The sequence below is a fragment of the Podarcis gaigeae genome (assembly GCF_964106915.1).
Source record: "Podarcis gaigeae genome assembly, chromosome: 16".
Classification (NCBI taxonomy): Eukaryota; Metazoa; Chordata; class Lepidosauria; order Squamata; family Lacertidae; genus Podarcis; species Podarcis gaigeae.
The window spans coordinates 19,345,728-19,372,889 of NC_139693.1; the positions used below are offsets into that span (position 1 = coordinate 19,345,728).

Below are 27,162 nucleotides of genomic sequence, written 5' to 3' on the forward strand. Positions count from 1 at the left end.
GATTTCTGTTCTCATCCTGAAGCAAAGTTCTTAACCCGAGGTACTATTTCTGGGTTATCAGAGTCTGTAACCTGAAGCGTATGTAACCCGAGGTACCACTGTATTGGCAGGCATGTCCAGAGGGAAAGCATTGTCAAAGAGCATTCACACAAGAGCATACAACTACCAGAAGTGCAGGGCAGGAATGTAGTTTGTGAAGGCAGGTTCCATATTTGCCAGAGGAAAGGGGGTGGGGTGGAGAAATTTGCAATGATATTCTGAGCAGGGAAGCTCTGAGAGGCAGGGGGAGGCGCAGAGCAAAACAGTTTGGGGACTTTTGCCCTTACCAAAGAGGCATGAGTTTAGGAGGAAAGTTTCAAAAGAAATACACAGAAAATTATGGGGAGCTTTCTTGTTGTTCTTCAAAAAGTGAGGGGAGCTCCTGTCTTTCGTAGCTGGATGACAGACAGAAATTCAGTAGGTGAAGCTCTCCTTACAATTGTGCATCTGCTGACTGTCTTCCAATTAGTAAAAAGAAATGTGGCTCCCCTCTTCCTAGGAAGAGAAGTTGGGCGAATGAATACAGTACTGGAAAACGAAACCATTCTGCTTATCGACTTGGGGCATGAAGTGGGGGGGGGGGAGGCGTACCAGTCTGTTCGCAGCGGGGATTGGGGGGGGGGAAGAGAGCGCGGTGAAACCGCTGCAATGTGGGGAGGGGGTGGAGCTTGCCGTGGGAAACGCTTGCAAGCCGCGAAGTGGGCGGTGGGTGGAGCCCCCGCCCCGGCGCCCCCGCCTTGCCCCGGCTGGGGGTCTTACCGTCGCACTTGCTTGGCGGGCTGGGCCCGCTCCGCTGCCCTTGGCTGCGCCGCCCGCTCAGCTGGCTTCCTCTTCCGCGGCCTGGAGCCGGAGGCTCCTCCACGCGGCCCAGCCTGCCTTGCCTGGGCAGCCGGGCTGTTCTGATCTCCTATGTCGGAGGAGACGGCAGCGGGCGCGGAGCCGGGGGGCTCCGGCTCGGGGCTCTGCTGGGCCTCGCTCTTCTCCTGCCTCAGCCTGGCCTGCTGCTATGTGGGCAGCCTCTACGTGTGGAAGAGCCACTTGCCCAGGTGAGTGGAGGAGAGCCGAGATGCGCCTCCGTGGGGAAGAAAAAAAAAGCCCCGCTCGGCTCCCCACCGTCTTTCGCTTGCTCCGACCCCATCACCCACCCGCGAAGTCTTGGCTCGCAGGTTCCCTTGAAGCGTCTAGGCTCCCTCGAGGAGGGGGGAACCTTTCCCGCTCTTTGGGGGCTGGACGGGGAGGGGGTTGCACGAAAACGCCACGGCCCGAACAGGCGGGAGGCGAGTGCTCCAGGTGAGGCAGAAGTTGCTCTGAGTGTCAGTTGCAACATTTAATGCACTGGGAAAGATTGTAAAATGAGTGTCCGCCCCCCCCCCCCAGATCCGACGCTGCACTCCAAACGTGGGCGCTTAAGGTGGCCGGGCTTCTTTGAAGTCCGCGCTCAGCTATGAACGCCCGTCTGCAATGGATAGCAAGAACTTCTGGGAGTCAGTAGTATCCAGGAGCCTTTGCTGGCGTAGCCGGGCCCCCCTACCGCACTATATAACTTTGCTTATATAATCGCTTTCTTCCTGGATTGAGACATGGGTCAGGCAAGAGTCTGTGGGTTTCTTTGCAAACTCTTCAAACGGGCAGGAAGCTCTGCGTTGAATGGGGAAGCCGTTGGGGTTCCTATCCCAGGTTAAAAAAAATGTGTAAGAAATAAACCCTGTGAATACTGTAGCTGTGCTCCTGCTGCAGTCTTGCCTTGTGGGGATTTGCATCTTTGCCCGGTGGGTAGCCTCAGCCAGGGCCTCTTAGAGGTCCAGCTCCTGCAGCTTCTTCTCCTGCTGGGCCTTTCTCCTTCCAGGGACCACCCAGCTGTCATCAAACGGAGGTTCACCAGCGTCCTCATTGTCTCCAGCCTCTCACCCATCTTCATCTGGGCCTGGAAAGAGGTGACAGGCATTAAGGTGAGATCATGGCCGGGTCTAGAAAATGCCTGGCCCAAATAAGCAGGAGATTTCTGTCACTTCAAGCTTCTTTAATTAATAAGGTCATTTATATGCCACCTTTTAAAACCCTAAAATCAAAACAATAAAACATACGAAACGGTCAGCATTTAAAAGCCAGAGAGTTTAAGACGCTGAAGGCACTAAAAGGTTTTTAAATATCTGGGTATTTTTTGAAAAACCAAAACTTACCTGGTGCCCAAACGACTTGGGCGTGGGTTGCAGCACAGTAGATGCAAAGTAGAGCATCTACTTTGCATGCAAAAGGTTTTAGGTTCAATCCCTGGTATCTCCTGTTACTGAGCTGGATGTGGGCTGGTACCCTTTATGTGCACTCAGGTTGGTACAGGAGGAGGCTGTTGGGTCCTACTTGGGTCCTAAGCTGTTTAGGACTTCAGTGGGTGAGCACCAGCCTTTGAATTGGGCCTGGAAACAAATAGGCAGCCAGTGACATTCTTTCAAAACTGTTTTGGTGATCGGCATGATCAGTGCCATCCAAAACTCTGGCTGCTGCCTTCTCCCCTCGTTCCTGTTCCGATGCCTCTGCTGCGCCCCTGTACATTTTAGAACGATCGTTTGCATAGTATTATGGGAGTGCCTCCATCACACCACTTCTCAGGCATCTGAGCCTGTGAAGACTACGTAGGATGGTATTGGAACGGTGTGACATTGTTTACAGTAAGGCTTTTTATACCGCTTGTGTGATGGAAACCATCTACTGTCGCCCTAATGGAAAAGAAAATTGTCCTGGGGGACAGATTGTCAGTTATATAAGAGTGTCTGGATGTGTGTGATGTCTGCTTTTAGCACAATGTTAGAACTTTGCATTCAGGAAGGCACCATGCTATTTAGATCAGCCCTTTATTTAGAACCATGAGGGCTGGAACCTTAATTTATTTTTAAGGGAAGAACCATAGCTCTCTGGTAGATCACCTGCTTTGCATGCAGAAAGCCACGAGTTCAGTCCCCTGATATTTCCATGTAGAAAGATCTGTTCTGAAACCCTGAGGAGGTGCTGCCAGTCACTGCAGGTGACAGTGATCTGGATGAACCCAGTGGTCTGACTTAGTATCCAGTGGCTTCCTGTATTCCTATGCCTTCAGTTGTGGCTTGGCTCACTTGTGCAAGCCGTCATTTATTTCATAAAATTTATACACTGATTGATTGTACAAACAAGCAAACCTCAAAGCAGTTTACAAAAAGATAATAGAATCAAGGAAAAAATACAATACGTTAAAACATACACGGAAGTTAAAATACTAAACCGAGTTAAAATTCACACTGGCATTTCTAAGAGCCCGGGTAGGCTTGCCTGAACAATCATATTTTTAGGTGGCGCCGAAAAGCTGTCATGAGCTATTTGTTATATAAGCACTAGGACAGTGCCCCAGTGGGGAGCCCATATTTCTTAGCGTGTATAAAGGATCCTAGGTTCAGTTTTTAGTATCTCCACTTAAAGGAGCTCCAGTAGCCCTGGGCAGTCAGGGAAGACAGTCCTCAGCTGGGTAGACCTGTGGCATGAATTGATGTCCGGTTGTGCTTTGTAACTTATATGCATTGCACCATTGCAAGCTATGGCAGATTGTTGGGGGGGGGGGATTTGTGCTTCCCCAGGGCTAATGAAGGCGTTTCCTCTTCTGCTCAGCCAGATGCATCCCTTCTTGCCCTGATGGGCTTCCGGCTTGAGGGCATTATACCAGCAACCATCCTGCCTTTGCTCTTAACCATGGTAAGTGCAGCTCTTGATCAGCCATGGCTCTGCTAGGATTCAGCAGGGCTCATTTACTCCCACATATTTAAGCTGTTCTCCCTTCTGGGGACCACGTACAAGTGCTGGGTGAGGCCAGCGTAGGGAGCAATTAATATACATTTTACCTTTGTACAGCCTTACCCTTCACCCTAAGGTCCCACCGCAGGTTACGACATTAGAATGCAATATTAAAAGCAGTTTAAAGCAACTTACAACCCCCCAAATAAGGTGGGTCCTAAAGATATACACCTCAAGTTTCAAAAGCCAGAGTAAAGAGGTTTAAAGGATAGCTCTGTTGGTAGAGCATGAGACTCTTAATCTCAGGGTCGTGGGTTTGAGCCCTGTGTGGGGCAAAAGATTCCTGTGCTTCAGGGGGTTGGCCTGGATGACCCTCGTGGTCCCTTCCAACTCTATAAAAATAGGACAGAACTTTTTTGATGGAGGGCAATCTCCACTCAATGCACTTCATTTCAAGAAAGATGAAGCGGAAAGGCTGAAGAATAGTTACGGAGATTGGGATGGAATAGATTCTTGTTTATTCTGGAACAGGTGTACTAATCAAAATGTTTTGCCAAGAAAATTGTTCTGATCTTTTATTCTTTTAGTTTATACTCTTTTTATTATGCAAAATTTTGAAAAATGATGTTGATATGTAGCAATTTATACTAGTTTTAAACTTTTCAATAAAAAGCTTTTTAAAAAGGAGGAGGGGGGAAAGACAACCCTCAATGCCATGCTGACCGATGTGGCTCTTCCATATTTACACACCAGGTGCAGAAAATGCAAGGGCTGATTTTTACATGTGCTTGTGAACATGTTCTTTGCTCCTTCTCCCTCGCCCCACAGGTCCTATTCCTTGGTCCTCTTATCCAGCTCTCGATGGACTGTCCTTGGGACCTGGTAGAAGGTTTGAAAGTTGCGTTTGGTAAGACTACGTAGATTGGCATGTGATGGCAGGGCTTGGAGAGCAACTGCGAGAGACTCTAGGGGTGGGGCTGGGAAACTTTTACAGGCCAGGGGCCACAATCCCTTCTGTAGAAGCTTCCAGGGGCCACTTTCCAGGGTGGGCGGAGCCAGAGGCAAGAAGGGGCTGGAGTAACGAATGTGAGCGTTACCCTTGTACAGGAGGCTAGTTTTTACCTGAACTTACCCACCCACCTTCCTCTGTCTTCTGTCCTGGCCAACAAGAAGCATTACCAGAGTTCATAGACACATTCCAGCCAGGCAAAAACACTGAATGGGTGGGGGGACGTGAAGCAGGTCTGGTAAGGGTTGCAGCCTGAGAATCAGATAGACAGTAAAGGCCTGGAAGGCTGCATTCGGACCTTGCTGTAGGGCAACAAGCGAGTGTCTCCTTGTTTTCCCTCATGACACTCTACTCCGAGTATGCAATGCGCTCATTTCAGGAAGCAAGCTTTTCATGCTGGCTGGAGTGATGGGAGTTGTAGTCCAAAGCAGCTGGAAGGCTCACAGGTTGGTTGATGGGATGTCATCCCAAGTGCCTGCTTTTCCATGCCTCTGTGGAAAAGGGGCTTTAAGCCCCTGGCCAAGTGGTTATAATTGCCCTCCTTCTTGGACACCCATTGACAAAACACCCCCTTTTTGTTGCTACTGCTGTGCTTTCTCAGGAGACCAAGGAGGGGTGGGGTGTAAGTAACACTACTCCTCCTCCTCGCCCCCCCAGACCCCAGCTTTTGGGTTCTCTGTCTGACTGACATGCGCTGGCTCCGCAACCAGGTCATTGCGCCCTTCACGGAGGAGCTGGTCTTCCGGGCCTGCATGCTGCCCATGCTCGTCCCTTGCACGGGATTGGGGCCTGCTGTCTTCACCTGCCCGCTGTTCTTCGGAGTCGGTGAGTGCCAAATTTTCCCCCGGCAAGAGGAGACTGTTTCTTGAGGCGGCCCCAACCTTCACCTAATTGCCTGGACTTTCTAGTTCCTTCTTAGCACAAGGCTGACACATTTTTGTGGGCCTGAAACCAAGGATGGTGAACTTTTCAAGCTGTGTGGAGGTTGCAACACTCCATCTCCCATCATCACTTACTGGCTGGGGCTGATGGGAGTTGTAGTCCAGTGAGGCCTGCAAAGCCACAGATTTCTCAGGGCTGAAACTGGAGCGTTTGTTTGTACTACAGAAAGTTTTGGGGCACTTCTTACTCTTTCTGCGGCTTCTTAATTTTTTTTATCATTTCCTGCATATTCTAAAGAAACCTCACTTACTCTTTTATTCAGCCACTTTAATTATTTACTCTTATGAAACTGCAGGTTATTACAACAATCCTGCCAATGTCCTTGTCTGTTTACAACTCCCCTCTGAAGAAAGGTTGCAGCGGTTGTGCCTTTTTAGTTTAGAGAAAAGGCAAGTAAGAGGCAACATGATAGGAATTTATAAAATTACGTATGGCATATTGAGAGCAGACAGAGAAAAACATCCCTCTTTCATGGCACTAGAACTCATGGGCACCCTCTGAATCTGAATGTTGGGAGATTCAGGGCAGACAAAAGAAAGTATTTCATGCATTTCAGATTTAAACTATGGAACTCAATCCCACAGGAGGCAGTGGTGGCCACCAAGTTGGATGGGTTTAAAAGAGGATTAGATGAATTCACAGAGAAGAAGTAGCTATCAGTGGCTAAAACTTAGCCACAACGGCTGTACTCTGCCTCCACTGTGAATCCAAATTGCTGGGAATCACAGGACAGGGAGTGCTCTTGTGCTTAGGTCTTGCTTTGGGGATTTGCACAGGCATTTGGTCAGCCAGTGTGAGAACAGGATGCTGGACTAATGCAACGGGCTCTTCTAACGTCGTGGGAAGAACCTTGGCATTTTGCAGGGAGATGATGTGGGGAGGGAGAAGGCTGTTCTGCCACATGTGCTGAGTTGTATCTTTGTTTTCTAGCTCACTTTCACCATGTCATTGAGCAGCTACGGTTTCGCCAAGGAAGCACAGCCAGCATCTTCCTCTCAGCAGGTATGGCTTGGGCGGTCCCTTATTTTCCTCACCATCAGAAGCCAAGAGGGTGGTGGGACATTGGCCACAGGGTCTTTTTGATATATACATACATATACGGCTGTGTTACCATTTCGGGAGGAGATGTAAGCTGAGTGGCAGAGCGCACACTTTGCACCCAGAGGTTCAATCCGCAGCTCCGATTTCTGGCATGTTCCTTTGGAGGAATCAGGTGGTCCCGTCTCTGCTGGAGGGCCAGAGTAGCTGCTGCCTCTCAGAGTACAGTCATACCTTGGAAGCCGAATGGAATCCATTCCGGAAGTCCATTTGACTTCCAAAACATTTGAAAACTAAAATGATATGGAAGCTCCTGCAACCAATCAGAAGCCACAGAAGCACCGTCGGACATTCAGCTTCCAAAAATAGTTCGCAAACCGGAACACTCACTTCTGGGTTTGTGGCGTTCGGAAGCCAAAACGTTTTGACAACTAAGCTGTTTGAAAACCAAGGTACGACTGTACAGGGCTAGATGGACGAAAGGGTCTGACCTGGGCTAAGGAATTTGATTGTTCTTTCTGCACAAATGTATATATTGGCGTTTAGCTCAGTCTGAAAGGTGTAGATGGCGTTGGCCAAGCAAAGTAAGCCAATTTCATTATGTGGTGTATCACTGTCTGGGCAACCTGCTCACCCAGAGGATGCTGCCTGAAAATTGATGCTCTCCCCAGCCCCCTACCACCCTCTTCTCACTCCTCCGCCAGCTTCTGACGGACTGCTTCCTCCCTTTTCAGTGTTCCAGTTTTCATACACAGCTGTTTTCGGAACATATACAGCCTTCATCTTCATCCGGACAGGTAGGTGGGGAAAGTGAATAAGGGAATTGCACCAGTTGGGGTGGGGTTTAGGAATGAGAAGGTGCTGCCTATGTTAATGGGGACCCCCCCGTCCCTCTCCTTCTCAGTTGCTCCCCAAGGTAGCAGCTGGCAATCACATTATGCGTGTGAGAGAGTTCGAGTATCTCAGTTCCCTTGGATACCAAAACCAAATAGTTAATGGCCGACGTTTGGCAGCAAAACTGGGCCACGGAGAATCAAGGGGTGGGAGGTATTGGCATGCATTGGGTGAGTTCCGGTGGGTGCAGCAGTACTGAAAGAGAGAAGGCTTAAAAAACAGCCCAATGGGGACAGAAATTTTTCAGCGCAGTTTACAGGGGCTGCACAATGCTGAGTGTCAGCCAGAGGAGGAAAGCCGAAAGAGGTGGAGGCACAAGAGAATGTGAAATGATGCCTGTTGTGATGCAGGCCCTTCCCTTAGGGCGCCTCTGGTGTGGTGCAGGAATGAATGTCAGAGAGGCACTCCCCTTGGCCACGAATCTTTCAGTGACTGCTGTCTTTCACCCTAACCTGCCTTTACCAGGTTGTCCTAAGGAGAAGTGGTGTGGAAGCAGAGGGCAGGATTAATAAATAGCCTAAAATCAGTGTGTGCCGCTGCTTCTTTTTACTTTAGAACACTGTACTTCCCCTGATAGGCAGATTTAAGCAGATATTATGAGCAATCCAGATTTCTTAGGGCAATAGCATTAAGGTACCATATAGGTTAATTGAATATTCAGTGTGTGTGGCGAAAGGAATTAGGATGTCTTCAGAGAGAACTCTTAGCCTAAGCCATTTTGATTGCAACCCCACATGAGTTTTCTCTCCAGCCCATAAGGACTAGGATTTTCAATGGTCTCTGCTGGAGGCATTCTGCTCATCGCCTCCCCCTCCCTCTCCCCACAGGGCACCTCATTGGGCCTGTGCTCTGCCACTCCTTCTGCAACTACGTTGGGTTCCCTGCTGTCGGCGCAGCCCTGGACCACCCACAGCGCTGCCTCGTCATCTTCTTCTACCTGCTGGGAGTGATCCTCTTCCTCCTCCTCTTGCACCCCATGACGGATCCCGCTTTCTTCGGCCACCTGCCCATCTGCTCCCTCTCCAGACTGACTTCGCACACCAGCAGCCTCGGCAGCTTCTCCCTCTGCTCTTGACACCTGCCTGGGACCTTCTCCCAATCTCCCCACACCCCTTGCACCCTTGCGTCCACAGTGGCACACAGCGCTGACGCTGTACACTTGCGCCGGTTTCGAGGTGGCTTTCTCCTCATGGCCCCCACCCCTACCCGCCTCGTCCTCTTCTGCAGTTGTCATGGGGAGAGTGGGAAAAGCCATTCTCTGAAACCCGTTTGCGGTGGAAACGTAGCTGTGCCTGCGTTCTTGCACACATCTCCGCCTGAGCCAGCCAGCCCTTTTTATAGACCCCGGGGGGGGGGGGCCTTCTTTTCCTCCGGGCCCCAAAGAGCTCTATTTTTTATTATTAAAGGACTTTAACGAGGCCCTGTTGGTGTTTTAATTGTGGCTGGCGTTTGAAGGTGGCCTGTCCTTCCGCTGTGTCGTTTGGTTATAGACTTGGCGCTTGCGTTTTATTCAGGGCTGGGAGTGGTGGGTACTTGGTGAAGGGGCAGAGCTTACTGAGTTTCTGTTGGTTCTGGCAGAGGGTGGGCCACAAGTACTTGCGACCAGGTAACAACTTCATTGAGGTCATGGGGATGTGGAGGCCGACCTTCCAGGTGTTGGGAGATTCCATCTCCCGTCAGCCCTAAGCCTTGGCCACATTGACCGGGACTGGGATTTTGACAACAACTGTTCTCCCATCAAGCTCTATCCCAGATGCAGTTCTCTGCTGAAAACAAAGGGAGGAGTGTTTTGCTTCCGGAAAGTAGGTGCTTTTGGCCCAGTTTGCCCAGAAGGTAGCTGGAGCAGATGAGATGCAAGTTTTTAGCATCACAGTCTCTGCTGGACTGGAGGAGCCCTGCTCTGCCACACAACTTGGAAGGAGCACAGTACGAGAAAATGTTTCTTCCACGAACCTTTGGACATGCAATATGATCATGGCAGTGACCTCACATGCCTCCACCAGTGGCCTTGCACGTGACAGTATCCTGTTGTACGCTATTGCAGGCTTATCTGGCCCGAGTTCAGAGTGAGGAAACTTCACGTTGCTGCTAAGGCTGGTGTGGGGGGAGCCTGTTGCCTCCAGGTGTTTGTGGGACTACAAGCCCAAAGCTGCCATTTGCACCAGAGGATGAAAAAAAATTCCAAAAGTGCTGAGCTCCCACCCACCCCTCCCCAAGCTGCTATAAGAACCAGGGGCGATTTTACAGAACTGTGTGTATACTTTTTCTGTCTCTGGATGTGGTTAAACACAATCCACGGTGTGTTGAGGGTGGGGGATAGCTAGAGAATGAACTGTATATAAAGCAGCAATGGGAGACCCTGAACTTCACACTCTGTGGCTCCTAGAAGCTGTCAGCATGCAGCAGTGGCCTCCCCCTGAGAAACTGCTTTGGCCGGCCGACTATACCTGGTGAAGATAGCCGATGAGTCTCAAACCCTCAATGAGTTAGGGACTTCCCCTGCATGCAAAGACAGGCTCTGGTGGATTGAGCAGATGAGACCAATGGTGGATCCAACAGTCAAGAAGGTGGTTTCTGCATGTGCTGTAGAGGGAAGTGAGGGGCAGATTGGGCTCATCAACTTGGGAAGGTAGCCCATCTAGGAGAAGATAAACTCTGATCCTAAACCTCCACTGTCTTGTGGGATAGCTTGGGGAGAAGAAAAGGCTAAAGAGTAAACCCCACACAAATCCAGAGTGGAATCCCAAAGACAGTTGGATGGCACCTTGTATGCCTCCTTCCTGCAACTCCTGCAGCCAAGTTGGAGCCAGATGTATTGCTCTGCCTTCCTTTGGACCACATCAGCAAGGCCAAGGGCGGGGGGCTTGTATGGGCAGCCAGGACCTCCATACGCACTGTCCAAGCTTGCGCTCCAGGGAGGTCACTTTGGTGCTGCTAACGCAGCCATTTGACTTCATCCATGGAGGCCCACTCAGTTATCTCTTGTCACAATAGACCAATTGTCCCCCAGATGCTTATTTGAATTTGTTTTTGCTTAACAGCATCATCGCTGGCTCGCTGGCTATGTGGCTGGGGCTGATGAAAGCTGCTGCCCAACAACATCCGCAGGGCTACAGGTTCCCCATCCTTGGCTCCCCATCTATTCCTACTCAAAGGTCTAGCCTTCACCTCTCCTGTACATGCCATTCCATATACTTGTCCAAGTGCAACAGGGTGGGGGGAAAAAAGGACTTCCATGCTGGGTGGGCCTCCAGTGGGCGCAGTTTATTGGTACAGCATTCCTTCCAAGCCAGCCCTCCCCTGCCTCCTCTGGTACCCGCCTCCTTCCCAGTCCCAGCATAAATCCCAGGAGATGCACTTGGCGGTGGCCCGTCTGGTCAAACGGTGGCCCCTCCCTCTGGGTCAGCAACAACACTTGCCTCTCCTGTGGGGGTGGGCCAAGGGAAAGAGGGGGGTTCTGGGGAAGAGGGAAGGGAATGCGTGGGACAGAGGGGGAATGTGTGCAACTAGCTCAGCAGCAAAGAACAGACACGACAGCTTCTACAAAGGGGGAGGAGGAACCTTGAGAGACTGTTTCCTCACCAAAACCACCCTGGATCCACCAGCTGCAGCATGTGGGTGGAAGTGGGGGGAATCTCAGCCTCTTGCCCAGCAGCGGGGGAAGATGGTTGTGGTGGTAGTGGGGTTAGTAGCGGTAGTGCCCTCCCCTCTTCCATGGTGGGCACAAAGCTCTCGATGGCACCAGTTCCCCACAAGCGAGTGTGTGGGGAGTCGCTCTGCTCCCACGTGCTTTTTTTTGTTTCTGGTGAGATGGGGGTAGGTGGGCAGGGTGGGACAGGGAGCAGAGAGATCACAGGTCGCTCTCTCCGTACAGGGCGCTGGAGAAGGAGACATAGTCCAAAGCGCCGGACACAGCGTCAGCTCCTGTGTACTTCGTCATCCTGCTGATGCAGTATTCAGCCTGCTCTGGTGGCAGCTCCCGACGTAGCTCTTCTATCGTGATATAGTTCTGCAGCAGGGAGGAGGATCAAACAAGGAGGAACAGCATGTTACTCAAAAGACCAAGGGTGAGGCATCTCAGGCTTGGGGGCCAGATGTGGCCCTCCGAGGTTCCCTATCCGTCCCCCCAGACTACACATCCTTAGCCATATTTTATTTCCCTTGACTGCACGCTGTGGTGGCGTACTTTGCACCCTCCACCAGCATTTTTGCCTGCCAGGAACATGTCCTCAAACTCAGACAATGCCTCTTCTGAGGCTGGATGGAGGGTAGAGATGAGCTAATAGAAACTAGCCTTCTGTAGCATGGTAATTTTTTTTTTTTTTTTTACTTTGGTTGCACTGTCCACTTTTGCCTCTGGTGCTACCCAACACAGAAGATGGCCCAGAATGGAATGTGGTTGACGCATTGCACACTGTGCAGGCCTGTTCTAGGTTGCAAGATTCCACTAACGGAGTCCAGGAACCTTTTTTCTGTTAGGGCAGCTGTGATGTAACCTTGAGTTCTCCAGCTGTTGCCAAACTACACCTCCCATCATTCCTGGCTGTTGGTGGGTTGTGGTCCCAGCAACACCTGGAGCACCAAAGGTTTCCCACACTTAGGGGCAGTTTGTCAAGGGCTACATGCCAGGGGCAAACAAGGCCCGAGCCTAAAACGGTTAGGATAGCCTTCTCTGCTACCTGAATGGAAAGAAGCCATCCCCCACTTCCCCCTGCAAAAACACTTTCTAGGCCTGCCAGGAAAGGCTTGAAATGTGCCTGGTGGGAGGAGAGGAGACATAAAGAAGAGAGGAAACAGATTATTGGCAGGCTTTGAATTTTGCTTCAAGGCCTAGATCTTAATTTTAACTGCAAAATATCACTCAACCTCAGCATAATGTTGCTGGGTCCTATGAATAAGCAAGAGACACAAATTTTGCTTCTGTGGACAAGAGATAGCTCCACCACTTCTCCTGTTCTTTTGGTGCAACACTTACCTTGTCTGAAGCCAGGATCTTGAAGGAAGCCACGACTTGCTCGGCAGTGTCTGTCTCAGCCGTCTCACGAGTCATGAAGTCAATGAAGGCCTGGAAGGTCACCACGCCTGTGTTGTTTGGATCCACCAGGGTCATAATGCGTGCAAACTCCACCTCGCCCTGTCAGGAGGGAAGAGCAATAGGGAGGTGGGTCAAACAGGGAGGGATGCTCCCCGCCAAGGGACATTCAGCATCCCTGACCAGTTTTCCCACCCAGAGCCACCCTTGGATCATGGAATGGGGCTGAAAACTGCCTCGGGGCAGACCCTACCCATTTCCACTCAGGTTTTGCTGTCTAGGGATGGCCAAGGCTTTGGTTCAGTCACCATTTTCAAGCAGACCAGGAGATCCTTGTGATATTAAACTACCCAGAATTTGCCCTTCAATGGATGTTGTAAGGAAAGCTATCCTTCTGGGCCCCCAAAAGGGCCAGCTTCCTACCAAGTCATATCCCATGGAGATCAAGCAGGCCCGGAAGTCGTCAGGATCCATCATTCCGTTTCTCTTCTGCAAAGAGGGGAAAAGAAGCTGTTGATTTGGAAGGAGCCCCAAATCCCACACTCCTGAAGGGAAACACTCCTTAAACTGGTGGCACTGGGCACCCCTCATAGGAACACAGGAAGTGGTCTTACATCGAGACAGACCATCCGGTCCACCTCACCTGCTATTGCCTACACTGACTGATAACAGTTTACCCAGGTTTCAGGCAGGAGACTCTCCCAGCACTAACTGGAGATTGAACCTGTGACCTTTTGCAAGCAAATCAGATGCTCTGCATGTGAGCTATAGCCCTTCCACAGTCTGTGAACAAGCCCCGCGCTCAGCCAAGTCCTCCTTTCTTGTGGCTTGTTTGGAGCTGGCCTCCTCTCTGAACGGTTGCTGAGAGAGAGAGAGACCGATGCCATGTGTAGCCATTGGGCGGCTCGGGAGTCCCAGCCACCTCACAGATTGCCACCATGCCTCTTGCGACTCCTTCAAAGTTTTTCCGTTGGCCAGGCTGGGATTAGCCGGCCACACCCTCTTTGTTGCTGGTATCAAGAGCAGACATGGGCTGGCGATGGTGGCAAGCGAGCCTTGAGCTAGGCCAACGTGAGGAACCTCTAGCTAGGCTAAGGTGAGGAACCTCCAGCTTGGCCAAGGTGAGGAAAATCTAGCTAGGCCGAGGTGAGGCACTTCTAGCTAGGCCAAGGCAAGGAACCTCTAGCTAGGCCAAGGTGAGGAAAATATAGCTGGGCTAAGGTGAGGAACCTCCAGCTTGGCCAAGGTGAGGAAAATCTAGCTAGGCCGAGGTGAGGCACTTCTAGCTAGGCCAAGGCAAGGAACCTCTAGCTAGGCCAAGGTGAGGAAAATATAGCTGGGCTAAGGTGAGGAACCTCCAGCTTGGCCAAGGTGAGGAAAATCTAGCTAGGCCGAGGTGAGGCACTTCTAGCTAGGCCAAGGCAAGGAACCTCTAGCTAGGCCAAGGTGAGGAAAATATAGCTGGGCCAAGGCGAGGAAAATCTAGTCAGGTCAAGGGGAGGAAAATCTAGCTAGGCCAAGGCGAGGAAAATCTAGTCAGGTCAAGGGGAGGAAAATCTAGCTAGGCCAAGGTGAGAAAATAATAATAATAATAATAATAAGAATAAGAATAAGAATAAGAATAAGAATAATTTATTTGTACCCTGCCCATCTGGCCGGGCTTCCCCAGCCACTCTGGGCAGCTTCCCCAAAAAATATTAAAATCCTCTAATACATCAAACATTAAAAGCTAGGCCAAGGTGAGGAACCTCTAGCTTGGCCAAGGTGAGGAAAATCTAGCTAGGCTAAGGTAAGGAACCTCAAGGCCTCTCTACCTGGCCCTCGGGACTCTCCCTGAGGCATGGCCCTTCCCTTTCTTCGCTGGCCCTGCTGCTCAAGTGCCCTGACCTATGATCATGCTTCTTGCTTGCCTGCGTGGGCTTTTGCCCAGCTGGAGTGTGACCTCTTGTGCTAAGGTTGCACCCATTGCCTCTCCCACTTTTTTGCCTCTCATCCTTCCTGCCACTGGGTTGCCCATGAGGGAATGTGGCCCTTGGGCTGAAAAGGAGTCCCTCACCCTTGGTCTAGGACAAGAGACCAGGCTCCTAACTCCATCGTTTGATCAGCTCTAGATTAGCCTCCATGGCTGGAACAACAGCAGGGATCAGGTGTGAGGGCTGCGTGAGCTGGAGGTGCAGGCAAGAATTTGGCAGGAGGCTGCCTGTTGCAGGCTTGCAGTTGGATTAAGCTCGGGAGAAGTGTGCTAGCAAGAAGCGGAGGTGAGTGTGCGAGTGGTCAGGGCTGGGTTTGCAAGAGGCCACCTTACCCGGTCAAAATGGTTGAAGGAGGCCCGGAACTCGTTCATCTGTTCCTGGCTGATTCCCTTGGCATCGCGGGTCAGAATCTGGTTCTCGACTTCGTTGATAGTGCGGGCAATGGTGGTCAGCAGCTGTTCCCAGCCCACCCGGATGTGCTGCATGCAGTCAAAGACAGTGGGGTTTGCAGAATGAGATCCAGAAGCACTGGAGTAAGGAGGTGGGGGGCAATCACACCCACCCAATCCTTCACCTACTTGCTGGAGATCCATTCTGGGGGCGGGGGTTCAGCCAGGAATGACCCCCCCACACTTTTTAATATTCACTTATTGAAAATCAAAATAGTATGAACAAATCAGCAAAAATGCTGTCAATAAATTCAGCCTGGTACAATCCCACACTTTGTACAGTTTTGCCTTTTAAGAGCTAAAAGAAAGATAAAATAATTAAAGGAAAGGAAACAACCCCAACAAATAAGACTACAAATAAGACTACCAACACACTAAATAGGTTCCCGTTCGAATTTAAAATTGTCATGGGATAAATATCTGCCTCAATTTCCCATTTTCCTCATGGTGTTCCTTGTAGATTACTACTACTACTATATGTATTATTTATATGCTTCCCATTTGACTGGGTTGCCCCAGCCACTTTGAGTGGTTTCCAACAAATATAAAACCACAGTAAATAATAATAATTCTCATATAATTCTGTAATCTTGCATGCTTCAAAATGCTTATATTTATGTGCACAAAGGCGAGATGCTACTTGGAAGACTAAGTAACTAGTCTTTGGCTGGTTTTCACAAACATATGAAATTTATAATTTTTACACCCATGCATCGTGGAGTTTGACTTTTATGTATCTTAACAGCCCACCCAGGAATTATTTCTGAAAATGCCCCCACCCCTGCAATGCATACACAGACCCCCACCTCCATAGTGTAGCTGGTGTGCTTGTTGTCAAAGATAAGGGCCTCTTGGATGAGTTGGTGGTCTCCCTCCAGCTTGTCGATGTTGGCCTTGTAGTTGATGATGTTCTGCTCATGCTGCTTCAGGTGGTTCATCTGGTCCTCAAGAGACCCGCTGATGTCCACAGAGATGTGGCCAATCTCCTGCCAGGGGAGGGCAGAAGGGAAGCCTCCTGTTAGCTTAAGACCCTACAGCCTAGCTCTGATCTCATTTGGCACCCTTCCTCTACAGCAGCACTGGGAGAACCTGTTAGCCCCCCAGGTGTGGCTGGGTACCAATTCTTAGTGGCCTCAGAAAACACGGCCAGTAGTCAGGCTGGTGGAAGTTGCTGTACAAAAGCACCTGGGGGGGAGCACAGGTTCGCTATCTCTGCCCTACAAGTGATGGTTTGTCACAGGCAAAGACAGATGCACTATACATTAGCTTTACAGAGCTCCCGCATTTGGTCAGCACTTCTCGGGTAATGAGAGGAGCCATAACTGTTGCCTAGAGGGCCATTTCACCCTTTCCAAAGCCAGTGGCGTCCAGAGGGTTGTAAGGTGGAAGGGTCAAGAAATAGCAGTAAGATTCTGACTTAGGGAAGTAGTTCAAGCATCCTGGAGTCTCAAGCCTGCTCTGATGCTCCAATGCCCATCCTGCTTCTAACCCACTAGACAGCCCCCTCACCAGACAGAGCTAGTAATCTCTCCCAGGGGATGTAGGTAGATAGGGGCGTAGGTAAGGAGTTGCCACATAAGGAGTCAAATATTTGGTGCATTGTATGCTGATCAGCAGCATTTCTCAAGGATTTTGGGCCAGAGTGTCACCCAGTCCTATCAGTAGATGCCATTGGAGACTGAACTTAGAACCTTCTTCATGCAAAGCTCTACCACTCAGCTGAGGTCCTTGAGGGCATTTGCCCTGGCAGATGGGGCAGGAGAGGACCTTACCTCCATCTTTGTCTGGATCCAGGGTCCAATGATGTTAGCCTGGGCAGCAAACTGGCGTCGGAGGCGTTCATTGGCTTGCTGTCTTGCCAGCTCTTCTTGCAGGGTTTGATCACGGTGCGGGACCAGTTGCTTCACCTGGAGAAGCGAGATAAAATAGACTCTGCACATAATAATTGGGGTTTAGAGACCCTACTGGAGGGAGATGTGGGTTGGTGTGGTGTTGGGTATAGTCCTGGGAGGACAGGAGGTACTCTGCCCCCTCACTTAGAGCCTTTCCTGCCTAGGATGAAAGCAGGACTTCCAAAGCACATGCATCAAGGCAGCTGGAGAACCCCAAGGTCTTTTACACCTCCAGATGTTCCTCTTGGCATTTGTTTAGGGTAGGGCAGTGTTTCCCAACCTTGTGCCTCCAGATGTTTTTGGCCTACAACTCCCATCATCCCTAGCTAGCAAGACCAGTGGTCAGGGATGATGGGAGTTGTAGGCCAAAAACATCTGGAGGCACAAGGTTGGGAAACACTGGGGTAGGGGACCTGAAAGCCCTCCAGATGTGGTTGCACTACAGTTCCCATCATCTCTGGCCATGCTGACTATGGCTGATAGGAGTTGGAGTCCAGTGACAGCTGGAGGGCCTGACAGGTTCCCCACATCTGGTTTAGAGGCTCAATGAATTAATCAGCTACTTCTGGAAAGAGGAGCTCTTGACTTATTGTCACTTATTGAATCAGGGATGAAGGACCGCAGCATTGTTTAGCTTTTTCATCAGCCAAGGCCCCAGAGATTTGGAAAACGTCCTCCTGAAACTGGACAGGCAGCTACAATTCTGATCCCTTGCTGTAAACATGAATTGCTTGCTAAGCTTTGTTGGAGAATTAATTTTCTGCACTTTTGGGCACTTGTTCTTCATTTTATTATTCTTTAATGATTTTAACATCTCTTTTTAATGAGTTGGTATTTTGTAAATCATTTTATAAACAAACGGGGGATGGGTCTGTGCCTTGGCAGCAGACTTTCCATTCCTCTCTAGAAAACAATCTGGAGCTGGCAGAGGTGAGAATGTATGCTCAGGTCCCCCATAAGAACACCAGGTAAGACCTGAAAACTAAAAAAGCCCCATCTAGTCCAGCATCCTAGATGCCCCCATGGGAAGCAGGCAAGCAGGATGTGAGGGCAACTGAAGGCAGCCCTATTCAGGGAAGTTTTTAGTGTTTGATGTTGTGTTTGTGTTTTTACTGTTTTTTGTTGGGAGCCGCCCAGAGTGGCTGGGACAACCCAGTCAGATGGACAGCATACGGATGGATGGATGGATGGATGGATGGATGGATGGATGAATAGCCCTCACCTGCTACCATTCCCCAGCAACTGGTATTCAGAGTTACTTTTGATGCTGGAGGAGGTATATAGCTTTCGTGTCCCATAGCCACACACCCCATCTAGACGTCTCCTGTGTCTTTTGAGAGGGGGAGCACAAGCAAGGGAGCAAAGACAGTATCCTCAGGAGTCTGGGAGGAGCACAGCTCCTTGTGGGTGACCCGAACCAGCAAAAGCCTTTGCCCAAGACCTTCACACAGCTCCCACAGACACACCATGAGGCTGGTTTCTTAAAAGGATGCTCTCACCCTGTCCCACTTGTTGGCGATGTCGAGATGCGAGAGGTTGGTGTAAGGGTTCAAGCCTGACAGCTTGATGCCATAGGTCTGCGCAATCTTCTGGATCTCGTTCTGGATGCCCAGGATGGCCATGCGCTCCTTGTCAGCCTCAGGCAGGGTGGCTTTGAACTGCTCATGGGCTGTAATCAGGCTCTGCTCCAGGAGGAAGGGGTGAAAGTTAGCTGCTGTCCAGGTGAGTATGACAGGCAGAAGGAAATGAGCTCTTTCTACTTCTTTTTGCTTTACCTAAATCTATTGCTCTTCATAAGAACATGAGGTGAGCCTCCTGGATCAGGCTCACAGCCCACCTGGTCCAGCTTCCTGTTGTCCCAGTGCCCAACCAGGTGCCTCCAGAAAACTTGTGATCTGGACACACATGCATTGGCACCCTGCTCGACTGTGATTCCCAACAACAGGTATTCAGGGGCGGTAGAACACAGCCATCCATCAATAACTTTCTTCTCCATTAATTTGTCTAATCCTCTTTTAAAGCCATCCATGTTGGATAGCTCTCACTCTCTGCATGATACTGTTATAAACCTGTATCATGTTTCTCCTCCATCATAGCTAAGTAGCCTTTTTTTACCAACATGAAGTTGCTTCCAACACCCCTTGTTGACCTGTACTACACCTTCTCCAGCTCTAATTTCAGGCCCAATGTAATTGCTTGGAGTTCTCAAGAAGCATTCGGCCCTGCTGATGCGCCTCACCTGGATCTCTTCAATGCTGTGCACAATAAACATGTCCTGAAGGTCCTCGATGGCCCCATCCATCCAGTTGTTGAAGGGGGCAGCTCTCTTGGCGAACTCCAGGTACAGCTGGTCAATGGTCTCCAGCAGCTTCTCCACGCGCTGGGTGGCGAGGAGAGGAAAGAAGGTGAGGATCAGAGAATAAAGCCACCTCCCTCATACCGAAGAAGAAGGGACCAAATCCTGCCAGCACCCCTTTCCTCACCTCCAGGGCATCTCTCCTCTTCTGAGTGAGTGTCCCCAGGGTGTCCCACTGGTCACAGATGGCCTGGCAGCGGGAGTTCACAGAGGCTGCGTCGTGGTAGTCCAGCTCACTGTAGTGATGGGCCACAAGGATTAGGGGTGCATAGCTGAGGCTACGGGCTCCCCACCCGCAGGAGACCATCAGAATGGACACCTTTCCTTTCCCATCACCCACCCACAAGTCTAGAAGAGGAGGCTGACTTCACCCCAGCCAAGGAACTGCGACAATTGGGAAATCAGCCACCCAAAGGCCATGCAACAGGAAAACTATGTGACCACTTTAAGCGTAGAACCCATCATTGCTCACACCAAGGTTGTCTTTCAATGGAGCAGAATAGCAAAATTAAAAAAGGTCAAGAAGGCATGCACATTTGTGGGGCTAGCAAGACAAGCATTCTGCAACCTGAGAATCTCGGCAGTCCTTTAAGAGAAGGATGAGGGACTTGTGGAGGCCCTCCAAAGACTCTCTTTTTAAATTCTTGCAGCTCTTCCCAAAATTCACCAATAACCGCTTGGTATGAGAAGTTGAAAAAAGAAGACCCCTGTTGAAGTTAAAACTCCACAAAGAGTCAACCTTTCTCAACAGATCCTCACAATCCCAGGAGTTTTTGTTGATGGCCTTTCAAATACTAGTTGCTGGCAGGGGTGTCATCTGGGTCAGGGGGCTGAGCCCCCCCATTTTCAAGGAGGGGGCTGGGCTCCCACAATATTCTGTGATTTGCAGTGGGCTCCACCGGGCCTTCCCACCACTACGACAGGCCCTACCAGGTTTACCTGCAGCTGCATTAGGTCTCCTCCCTCTGTATGACATCACACATGCTTGCCAGAGTCCCCCAAAATTGGGTGGATTGCTGGGTATAACCAGGACTTTTTTTCAGCTGCAATTCTCCAGAACTCAGTTCTGGTACCTCTAAGGTGGACACCATTGCCATTATAAGAGAACAAGGGAGGTGTTCATGTTGAGTTCCAGCACCTCTTTTTCTAGAAAAATAGTCCTGGGTACAAGAAGTGGAGAGAGCTTCTGCTGTGCTCATGCAGGCTTCCTCAAAGAGACATCTGATTGGCCTCTGTGAGAACCGGATGCTGGGACAGATGGGCTTTTCTTAGGTGAGTCAAGATTTGGAGTTTTCCTCTCCTTTCCCTTCCACCCCAATGAAATCAGACATCCCTGGGATTATGACAGACATGCAATAGATGTATTGCTGCCCCAGTCCCACATGAGAACTGAGCCATGAACCTCCAGCCTTCAGGAAGTGAGAGGTTGGGGGTGGTGGCCAAGGGTTGAAGTGGGAGCAGCCAGGACCCCTCAACTAGCACCCAACTTTCATCTCAAGGGGGAAAGGGCAATGTTCTCTCTCCTCGGCACCCACTTGAGTTCCTGTGCGATGGCTGCGATTTGCTCCACACGGTCCTGGTGGGCGGCCAAGTCGCTTTCAAAGGCCTCATGCTTGCGCATCAGGGCTCTGATCTCATACAGAGATGCCGATTCGTAGTCCTTCTGTGAGAGCATCTCCTCCTTCCCTGCGGTGGGAGGAAGCAGAGCTGGGGTGAGAGGCTGGGCCGTGAGCAGAGCAATGAAGAGTGAAATATGAAGAGTGGGATGGACACAGGAGGAGAGGGGATCTCTGCCTTTGGATCTGTCCTGTGACCTCTCCTCTTAGGCCCCAACCCTCCCCCACAGACCCCCTGCCCCCCAAAAAAGAAGTGAAAAAGAACCTTTCACTAACTTTTGGGAAGAGGTAGGTGAATCCTGCCACTACTCATTAAGTACCGTAATTTAATTCACTGGAATTGTAAATACTTTTATGCATTACCATGTGTTTAAATTTGATTGGTTGGTAACTGGATTCTAGAGCGCTCTAGTATTTCTCATGTGATTGGCTAACACTGATCACATGGGAGGTATCTAGTGAAGGAGAGGCTCTGTTTTACGTGATGCGAGATGACTATGTTTTAGAATCCACTGTGAACACTGCTAAGTTGAATAGAGGGTTGGAGTGCTTCTTCTCTGCTTGAAAGAAAAGGGAGCAAAGCTGCAGGAGAAGGCAAAAAGTTGAAATCTCTCATAGGAGCTGGAAGGCGTTGCCTAACTGAAAACATTATGTTTTAATTTATCTGTGTAATTTTCTGCAAGGGAAGCTTTTGAATATTAAAGTCTGGGCATTGGTTTAATTTCCAAAGAAGGGTGTCAGTCATATATACGATTCAAGCTTCTTAGCTGTGTTTTCGCTACCCTTACTTCAACACTACTGTCCTGAAAATCTACCCATAATTAGGCTTAAAAAACATGTGAAAGAGAATGTAAAGGGGGGGGAGGATAGTGGATTGGGAGGCAGAAAGAAAATGGGGGGCCCACTGCTAGCTCTGGCCCCGCCTACTTTTGGCCCCACCCACCCCGGCATGTAGTTCCAAAAAGTTTTCCCCTAAGGGAACAGAACCCTTGATATAAAAGCAGTTCCCTGCCCCTGGAATAGAGGGAGGGGCTCAATTGTGGTCAGGTTACCTCTGGTCCAGGTCTCGTGCAGGGTGGCTTTCTGCTTAAATTTCTCAGCCAGGTGGTCCAGGCGCTCCAGGCGCCTGATCTCGGTCAGCAGCCATTCCTCATAGCCTTTCTCAACCTGCTCCAGCCCCTTCCAGGCATTTGCAATATCCTGCAGGCAAACACAGGGCAGCTTCAGCCTAGCTCAGTCGGTAGACCATGAGGCTCCTTAATCTCAGGGTCGTGGGTTTGAGCCCCCCATTGCAGGAGGTTGGACTGGATGAACCCTCACGGTCCCTTCCAACTCTACAGTTATTCGAATCTCCCCTCAAAGTGGCAGGGCCTGCAGCTGTGCTCACCAGGAGCTGGTGCCCAGGCAAAAACCTGGGAAAGAGATCCTTCCTGGCACTTGGGCTCATAGCCTACAGCCACATCTGTGCCCACTCTTGACACCCCCTGGCTCAATGGACGGCATTGTAAACACCTGGCTGGGGACCAGGAGCTTGTGCACTCACCTCAATTTTTAGCCTCTGTTAAACAGAAACGTTTCAAAACCTTACAATACCTGTTTGTGCAGAGCAGGGTAGGGAACTGGATCTGGCCCATGGGCCTGATTCTTAACTTCCCCTTCCCTCGTGAGCCAAGTTTTTGCCTGCTTTGTTGGGAATCAATGGAATGACCCCCACACACCTCAAACCACTTCCCACTCCCTTGGACACAGTTTACTGTCTCCATTGGGACCCCAAAGCTTAATTAAGGTCCAATTGACTAGCTATCACTTGGAAGAGCCTCCCAAGGGAAGGCTGGCCCTGTCACTGCTTTTGCTCTTTTAGACTGGCAAGCAAGGATGGTTTTATTTCAGCCATCTTCTGTGGAGCTTTGTTTCTCATCCCCCCACCTGCTCTATGCCCACCTGCCGCCCTGTGACTTACAGAGACCATCTTCCCCTCGGAGGGCATGAAGGCCGGGCGGTTGCTGAGGCGCAGTTTTGTCTGCAAAGTGTTGAAGTTGATCTCCAGTTGGCATTTCTCCTGCACGCGGGGGGGCTTGTGCACGCGCCGGTAGTCCCGGAAGTCCTCCAGCTTGCGCTGCATGGCGCTCATGCTCTTCTCTGGCACGCGGTTCTCCAGCCATGGGATGGTGCGTCGGATCCATTCCAGGAGCTGACCGGGAAGAAACAGAAGGTGGCCTCAGTTGGCTGTTTGGGGCTGCTGTCTTGTATGCTGCCAACCTCTTGAGACCTAGAAGCCCACCTTTAGCCCAAACAACCATTTTGGGGGCCCACGTCTTAATCTTTTACCATATCTTTGGGCTGCTGCCATGACCCAACTTGGATGCAACAGCAGTGCAAGTGTGGATCTATGATTCCCCTCTCACCGACCCACGAAAGCTTCAAGGAAAGTAAGCAAACAAGCATTAAATGCTGGGACAGGTTGGGCCCTGTGAATGAACCCAGGAATTTTGCTTCTGAGTTCAGTGCTCTGTTTCCTGGTAGGAAGGAATTGGCCTGGAGATGTGAAAGGGGCATTGCTTTTGGGGACTTCCGCGCGGGTAGTTTCAAGATACCTCGCTGGCCAGCTTCTCGTACTCCTGCATCAGCTTTTCATTCTCTTGATTGACAGCAAGCACCTTGCAGATCCTGTTGGCTGCTGTCTCAGCCTGGAAGAGAAATGCACTTGCTGGTTAGAAATGGGAATAGTAAATAACAACACCAAAGAGCTGTGGGCAGGGAGGAAGCATAAAGAGATCATCTAGATTAGACCGGGAGTTGGTGGACATCAGGTGAAAGACATGCCAGGGCATTCAGAGCTTTAAAAACTTCCCATGGTGCGAAAATTTGCCTCCTGTGTGATCATAGAAATATGGAATCGTTAAACAAAACAAGATAGAGAGTTATACCAGCGACTGACTGCTGAGAGAGGAGGATAGTCAATAACAGGATTGGAAAACTTGGAAGCAATAAAGAAGAAAGCAGAAAATAAATGATAGACATTAGCTCTTGAAATCCAGAATATGGGACGTCCCATTGAAATTATTTAATTCGGACACTATAATTGGCTGTATTGTTTTTTGTTTTTGAATGTGGTAAGATTTGGCTTGATTTTTTATTAATATGAATTTTTTAAATTGGAAAATGAATAAAAATTATTTACAGAAGCAAAAAAACCCCCCACAAAAAACAACCTTCCCATGATGCAACCTCAAATTCCAGAACAAACTATGTACATTTATCAAATCTACTTGCCTAGGGCTCAGCATCCGTGCTTCTCTCTGGCTGTACTATGGGATTGGTGGGGATGTAGCTTTAATGCAGAGCTATTAAGACTGTGTGTCACGACATATTAGTGTGTCGGCTGCAGTGTGTAGGTGTGTTGTGCAAACACTCCCCATACTCCTCCTGGGGCTGGAAAGGGGTTAGTTTAACCTCCAGTTTGCTAGTAAAACAGAATTACTGTGTCGCAAAATGATGCATGTCTAAAAAGTGTATCACCAACTTGAAAAGTTTGGAAAGCTCTGCTTTAAAGGGTTTTTTGTGGGGGTGGGGTGGGGGTTGTTTGCAGAAAGTTGCAATAAAAAACCCCAAACCCAGACAGAAATTGAGGGACATTTATGTAGAATAAACTAAGTTTTACTTAGAATAGACCCACTGAAATTAATAACCATGACCATGTCAGGTCTATTGTTTTCCATGTGTCTACTCTTAATAAAACATAGTGGAATACCATCCATGTATTCGGATGTATCAAGTTTGTATAGGGCCCTGTGTCCTACAACCAAGCCAAACGCTTGCAAGTGAAATAGCTTCATGCTTCCTCAACCAGCAACCACCCATTTCCTCCTGCTTTCCCTTCCTCCACAGCTAATTCCCCCTACAGCAAATTTCAGAGTGAAACCCCTCGAAGCATAAACCTCTCCTCTTGTACTCTGTAAAGTGCTGTACACCTTGACGGCACAACAGTTATCACTGCTGTAGCCACCAACACTAGGGAGCAATTGTTAAAGGGAAGATGAGCCCTGACTCAAAATTATCTGCTATTTTAAAACTATTTTTGATTGTGGATTTTGCTATAGTCTTATTTTAAAAGGCACAATCTGTTGTGCATGTATATAAATATGTTGTGTCTAGAACACAGGAAGATGCCTTATACTGTGTTCACCTAGCTCAGTATTACCTACACTGACTGGCAGCAGCTCTCCAGGGTTTCAGGCAGGAGACTCTCCCAGCCACACATGGAGATGCCGGGGATTAAACTCAGGACCTTCTGCATGCCAAGCAGATGCTCTTTCATAGAGCCCTAACCTTTCCCCAAGCTGTCTTGATAATCAAATATTTTGTCACATGTTTGTGGTCTGTAGATCAAACTGCTACCACCACCATTAAATCCATCAGTACCATCATCTTTGGCTCCAGAAGGCAAGACTGGAACCAATGGGTAAAAAATTCAGCAAAGTAGATTTCAAGCAAACTTCGATGTAAATTTCCTAAGAGTAATAGCTGTCCAACCACTAATGCAGGCTGCCTTGAGAGGGGCTGAGCTCTCCTTTGCTGGAGGTAGTTATGATGGGTCTTGATGGCAGCCTGTTAGGGATGCTTTAGCTGCATCCTGCACTGAGCAGTGGGCTGTCATAGAAGACCCCCAGTTCAATGATTCTAAAAGGAAGAAGGAACTGGGCTAGCATAGTTCTCTGCTGCAGATATGTAGACCCAGGGAGAAATGCTGCTACCGCTTCTTTTTGCTTACCTGCTCTGCACCTGCAAAGGCGTGGTAGAAGCAGGAGACGTAGGTCATGATGGCTTTCTCGTCCGGTTTGGGGGTGTTGACAATATCTGTGGGAAGAAGACAAAAGCTGAAGGAGGAGAGCAGTGAGGCGCTCAGTACAGAGGGCTACTCGCTAATGCTGCTGAATTATATTGATGGTGCAAATGGGGATACGTTGCCAAGAGAATTGGTCTTAAATACAGCCCTGGCAGTTCAAAATGGTAATTACAATTCAATGGAAAACAGCCCAAAATCTTACACTGAACGCTAGGTACCACTCGCTCTGGAATACAGCTACAATGGAGGAAAATCACTCTTAATTTGATATTTTGACAAGGGCAAGAGAGCTCAGTTGGTAGAGCTGAGACTCTTAAACTCAGGGTTGTAGGTTTGAGCCCCCAGCTGGGCGAAAGATTCCTGCATTGCAGAGGGGTGGACTAGAATCAGTGTTTCCCAACCTTGTGCCTCCAGATGTTTTTGGCCTACAACTCCCATCATCCCTGACCACTGGTCTTGCTAGCTAGGGATGATGGGAGTTGTAGGCCAAAAACATCTGGAGGCACAAGGTTGGGAAACACTGGACTAGATGACTCTCGTGGTCCCTTCCAACTCTACAATTCTATGATTCTATGCTCACTTTCAGATGCCTTTTATATGATTTGGCATCATTTTAAAGCCAACCCTAATCAAATACCTGACAAATCTGGGACAATACTTGACAATCAAATGGCACTAATATAAAACAGCACTTTACGAGAATACAACTTTAATTCTCACTTTTTTCTATCATGACTCGGGCTTGGTTACTTAACTCATGTGTAGCAGCACTTATTCTATGTGCTTATTTTATTGTCTTGTTTCTCAACTTTTAATTTTCATCTGCTGCTATAACTGAACTGCTCTCTCTGCTTTATATATATTATAAAATAAAAAATCTTTAACCCCCCACCCCAAATAGGGCACTTCAGAAGAAGGCTACCCAGCATGTGGCTTGCAAGCAGGTCCAGCAGAAACCAGAGATGGGTTTGGCATAGCAGATGGGTCTGGCGAAGGTAAGTCTTAATTTGCTCTTGGGCCCTTTGGGAGTCTAATTTGCCTCCCTTACAAAAGACAGGTGCTTATCCTACTCCAGACCCATTTCATCACCCTTTATCCCTAAACCTCTCTCTTTCTGTTGGTTAGAGCATGGTGCTGATAACACCAAGGTTTCAGGTTTGATTCCCATATGGGACATATTCCTCCGTATTCCTGCATTGCAGGGGGTTGGATTAGAGCAGGGTTTCCCAAACTTGGGTATCCAGCTGCTTTTGGACTACAGTTCCCATAATCCCCGACCATTGGTCCTGCTAGATAAGGATGATGGGAGTTGTAGTCTAA

The 27,162-nt window shown here is 49.4% G+C and overlaps 3 protein-coding genes and 1 long non-coding RNA gene across 7 annotated transcripts in view; 2 read left to right on the top strand and 2 right to left on the bottom strand.

Annotated features, from left to right (window-relative positions):
• The window catches only part of LOC310834268 (acylphosphatase-2-like), a 32,784-nt gene extending 31,880 nt beyond the window's left edge, over window positions 1-904 (bottom strand). Inside the window, exon 1 of one of the 2 annotated variants that reach the window (XM_083717819.1) lies at window positions 799-904. The gene's annotated coding sequence lies outside the window, so the exon portion shown is untranslated. Of the gene's footprint in view, window positions 1-476; window positions 530-798 lie in introns of those variants that run through there. The other variant, XM_083717821.1, reaches the window with a different exon arrangement.
• RCE1 (Ras converting CAAX endopeptidase 1) lies at window positions 890-9,097 on the top strand. Its single transcript, XM_083717610.1, has 8 exons — window positions 890-1,085; window positions 1,886-1,988; window positions 3,673-3,756; window positions 4,624-4,702; window positions 5,462-5,629; window positions 6,677-6,748; window positions 7,519-7,581; window positions 8,506-9,097. The coding sequence occupies exons 1-8, from the start codon at window positions 949-951 to the stop codon at window positions 8,751-8,753; spliced, it is 954 nt and encodes a 317-aa protein (XP_083573736.1). The 5' UTR covers window positions 890-948; the 3' UTR covers window positions 8,754-9,097.
• A 1,820-nt stretch (window positions 9,098-10,917) lies between these two features.
• Window positions 10,918-27,162, bottom strand: part of ACTN3 (actinin alpha 3) — a 42,556-nt gene continuing 26,311 nt past the window's right edge. Inside the window, exons 8-21 of one of the 3 annotated variants that reach the window (XR_014559007.1) lie at window positions 25,768-25,853; window positions 23,591-23,683; window positions 22,957-23,187; window positions 22,049-22,196; window positions 20,916-21,066; window positions 19,508-19,616; window positions 19,264-19,404; window positions 18,524-18,706; window positions 16,905-17,039; window positions 15,939-16,118; window positions 14,767-15,162; window positions 13,134-13,199; window positions 12,654-12,812; window positions 10,918-11,687 (exon numbers count right to left, since the gene is read on the bottom strand). Coding sequence is in view for 2 of the 3 variants with exons in the window: in XM_083717098.1 (XP_083573224.1) it covers window positions 11,529-11,687; window positions 12,654-12,812; window positions 13,134-13,199; window positions 15,016-15,162; window positions 15,939-16,118; window positions 16,905-17,039; window positions 18,524-18,706; window positions 19,264-19,404; window positions 19,508-19,616; window positions 20,916-21,066; window positions 22,049-22,196; window positions 22,957-23,187; window positions 23,591-23,683; window positions 25,768-25,853 (1,988 nt within the window). In the remaining variant the exon portion in view is untranslated. Of the gene's footprint in view, window positions 11,793-12,621; window positions 12,813-13,133; window positions 13,200-14,766; window positions 15,163-15,938; window positions 16,119-16,904; window positions 17,040-18,523; window positions 18,707-19,263; window positions 19,405-19,507; window positions 19,617-20,915; window positions 21,067-22,048; window positions 22,197-22,956; window positions 23,188-23,590; window positions 23,684-25,767; window positions 25,854-27,162 lie in introns of all 3 variants that reach the window. The other 2 variants (XM_083717098.1, XM_083717099.1) reach the window with 2 other exon arrangements.
• LOC310834289 lies at window positions 13,734-21,699 on the top strand. Its single transcript, XR_014559149.1, has 4 exons — window positions 13,734-13,781; window positions 13,832-14,281; window positions 14,450-14,968; window positions 19,194-21,699. It is a non-coding gene; the product is annotated as an uncharacterized lncRNA (long non-coding RNA).

Excerpts from the sequence above, each read along its gene's own strand:
- RCE1 (XM_083717610.1), top strand. The coding sequence starts at position 949 with ATGTCGGAGGAGACGGCAGCGGGCGCGGAGCCGGGGGGCTCCGGCTCG. Across the intron at positions 3,757-4,623 it reads TGCCTTTGCTCTTAACCATG|GTCCTATTCCTTGGTCCTCT; the intron begins GTAAGTGCAGCT and ends CTCGCCCCACAG. Across the intron at positions 4,703-5,461 it reads AGGTTTGAAAGTTGCGTTTG|ACCCCAGCTTTTGGGTTCTC; the intron begins GTAAGACTACGT and ends TCGCCCCCCCAG.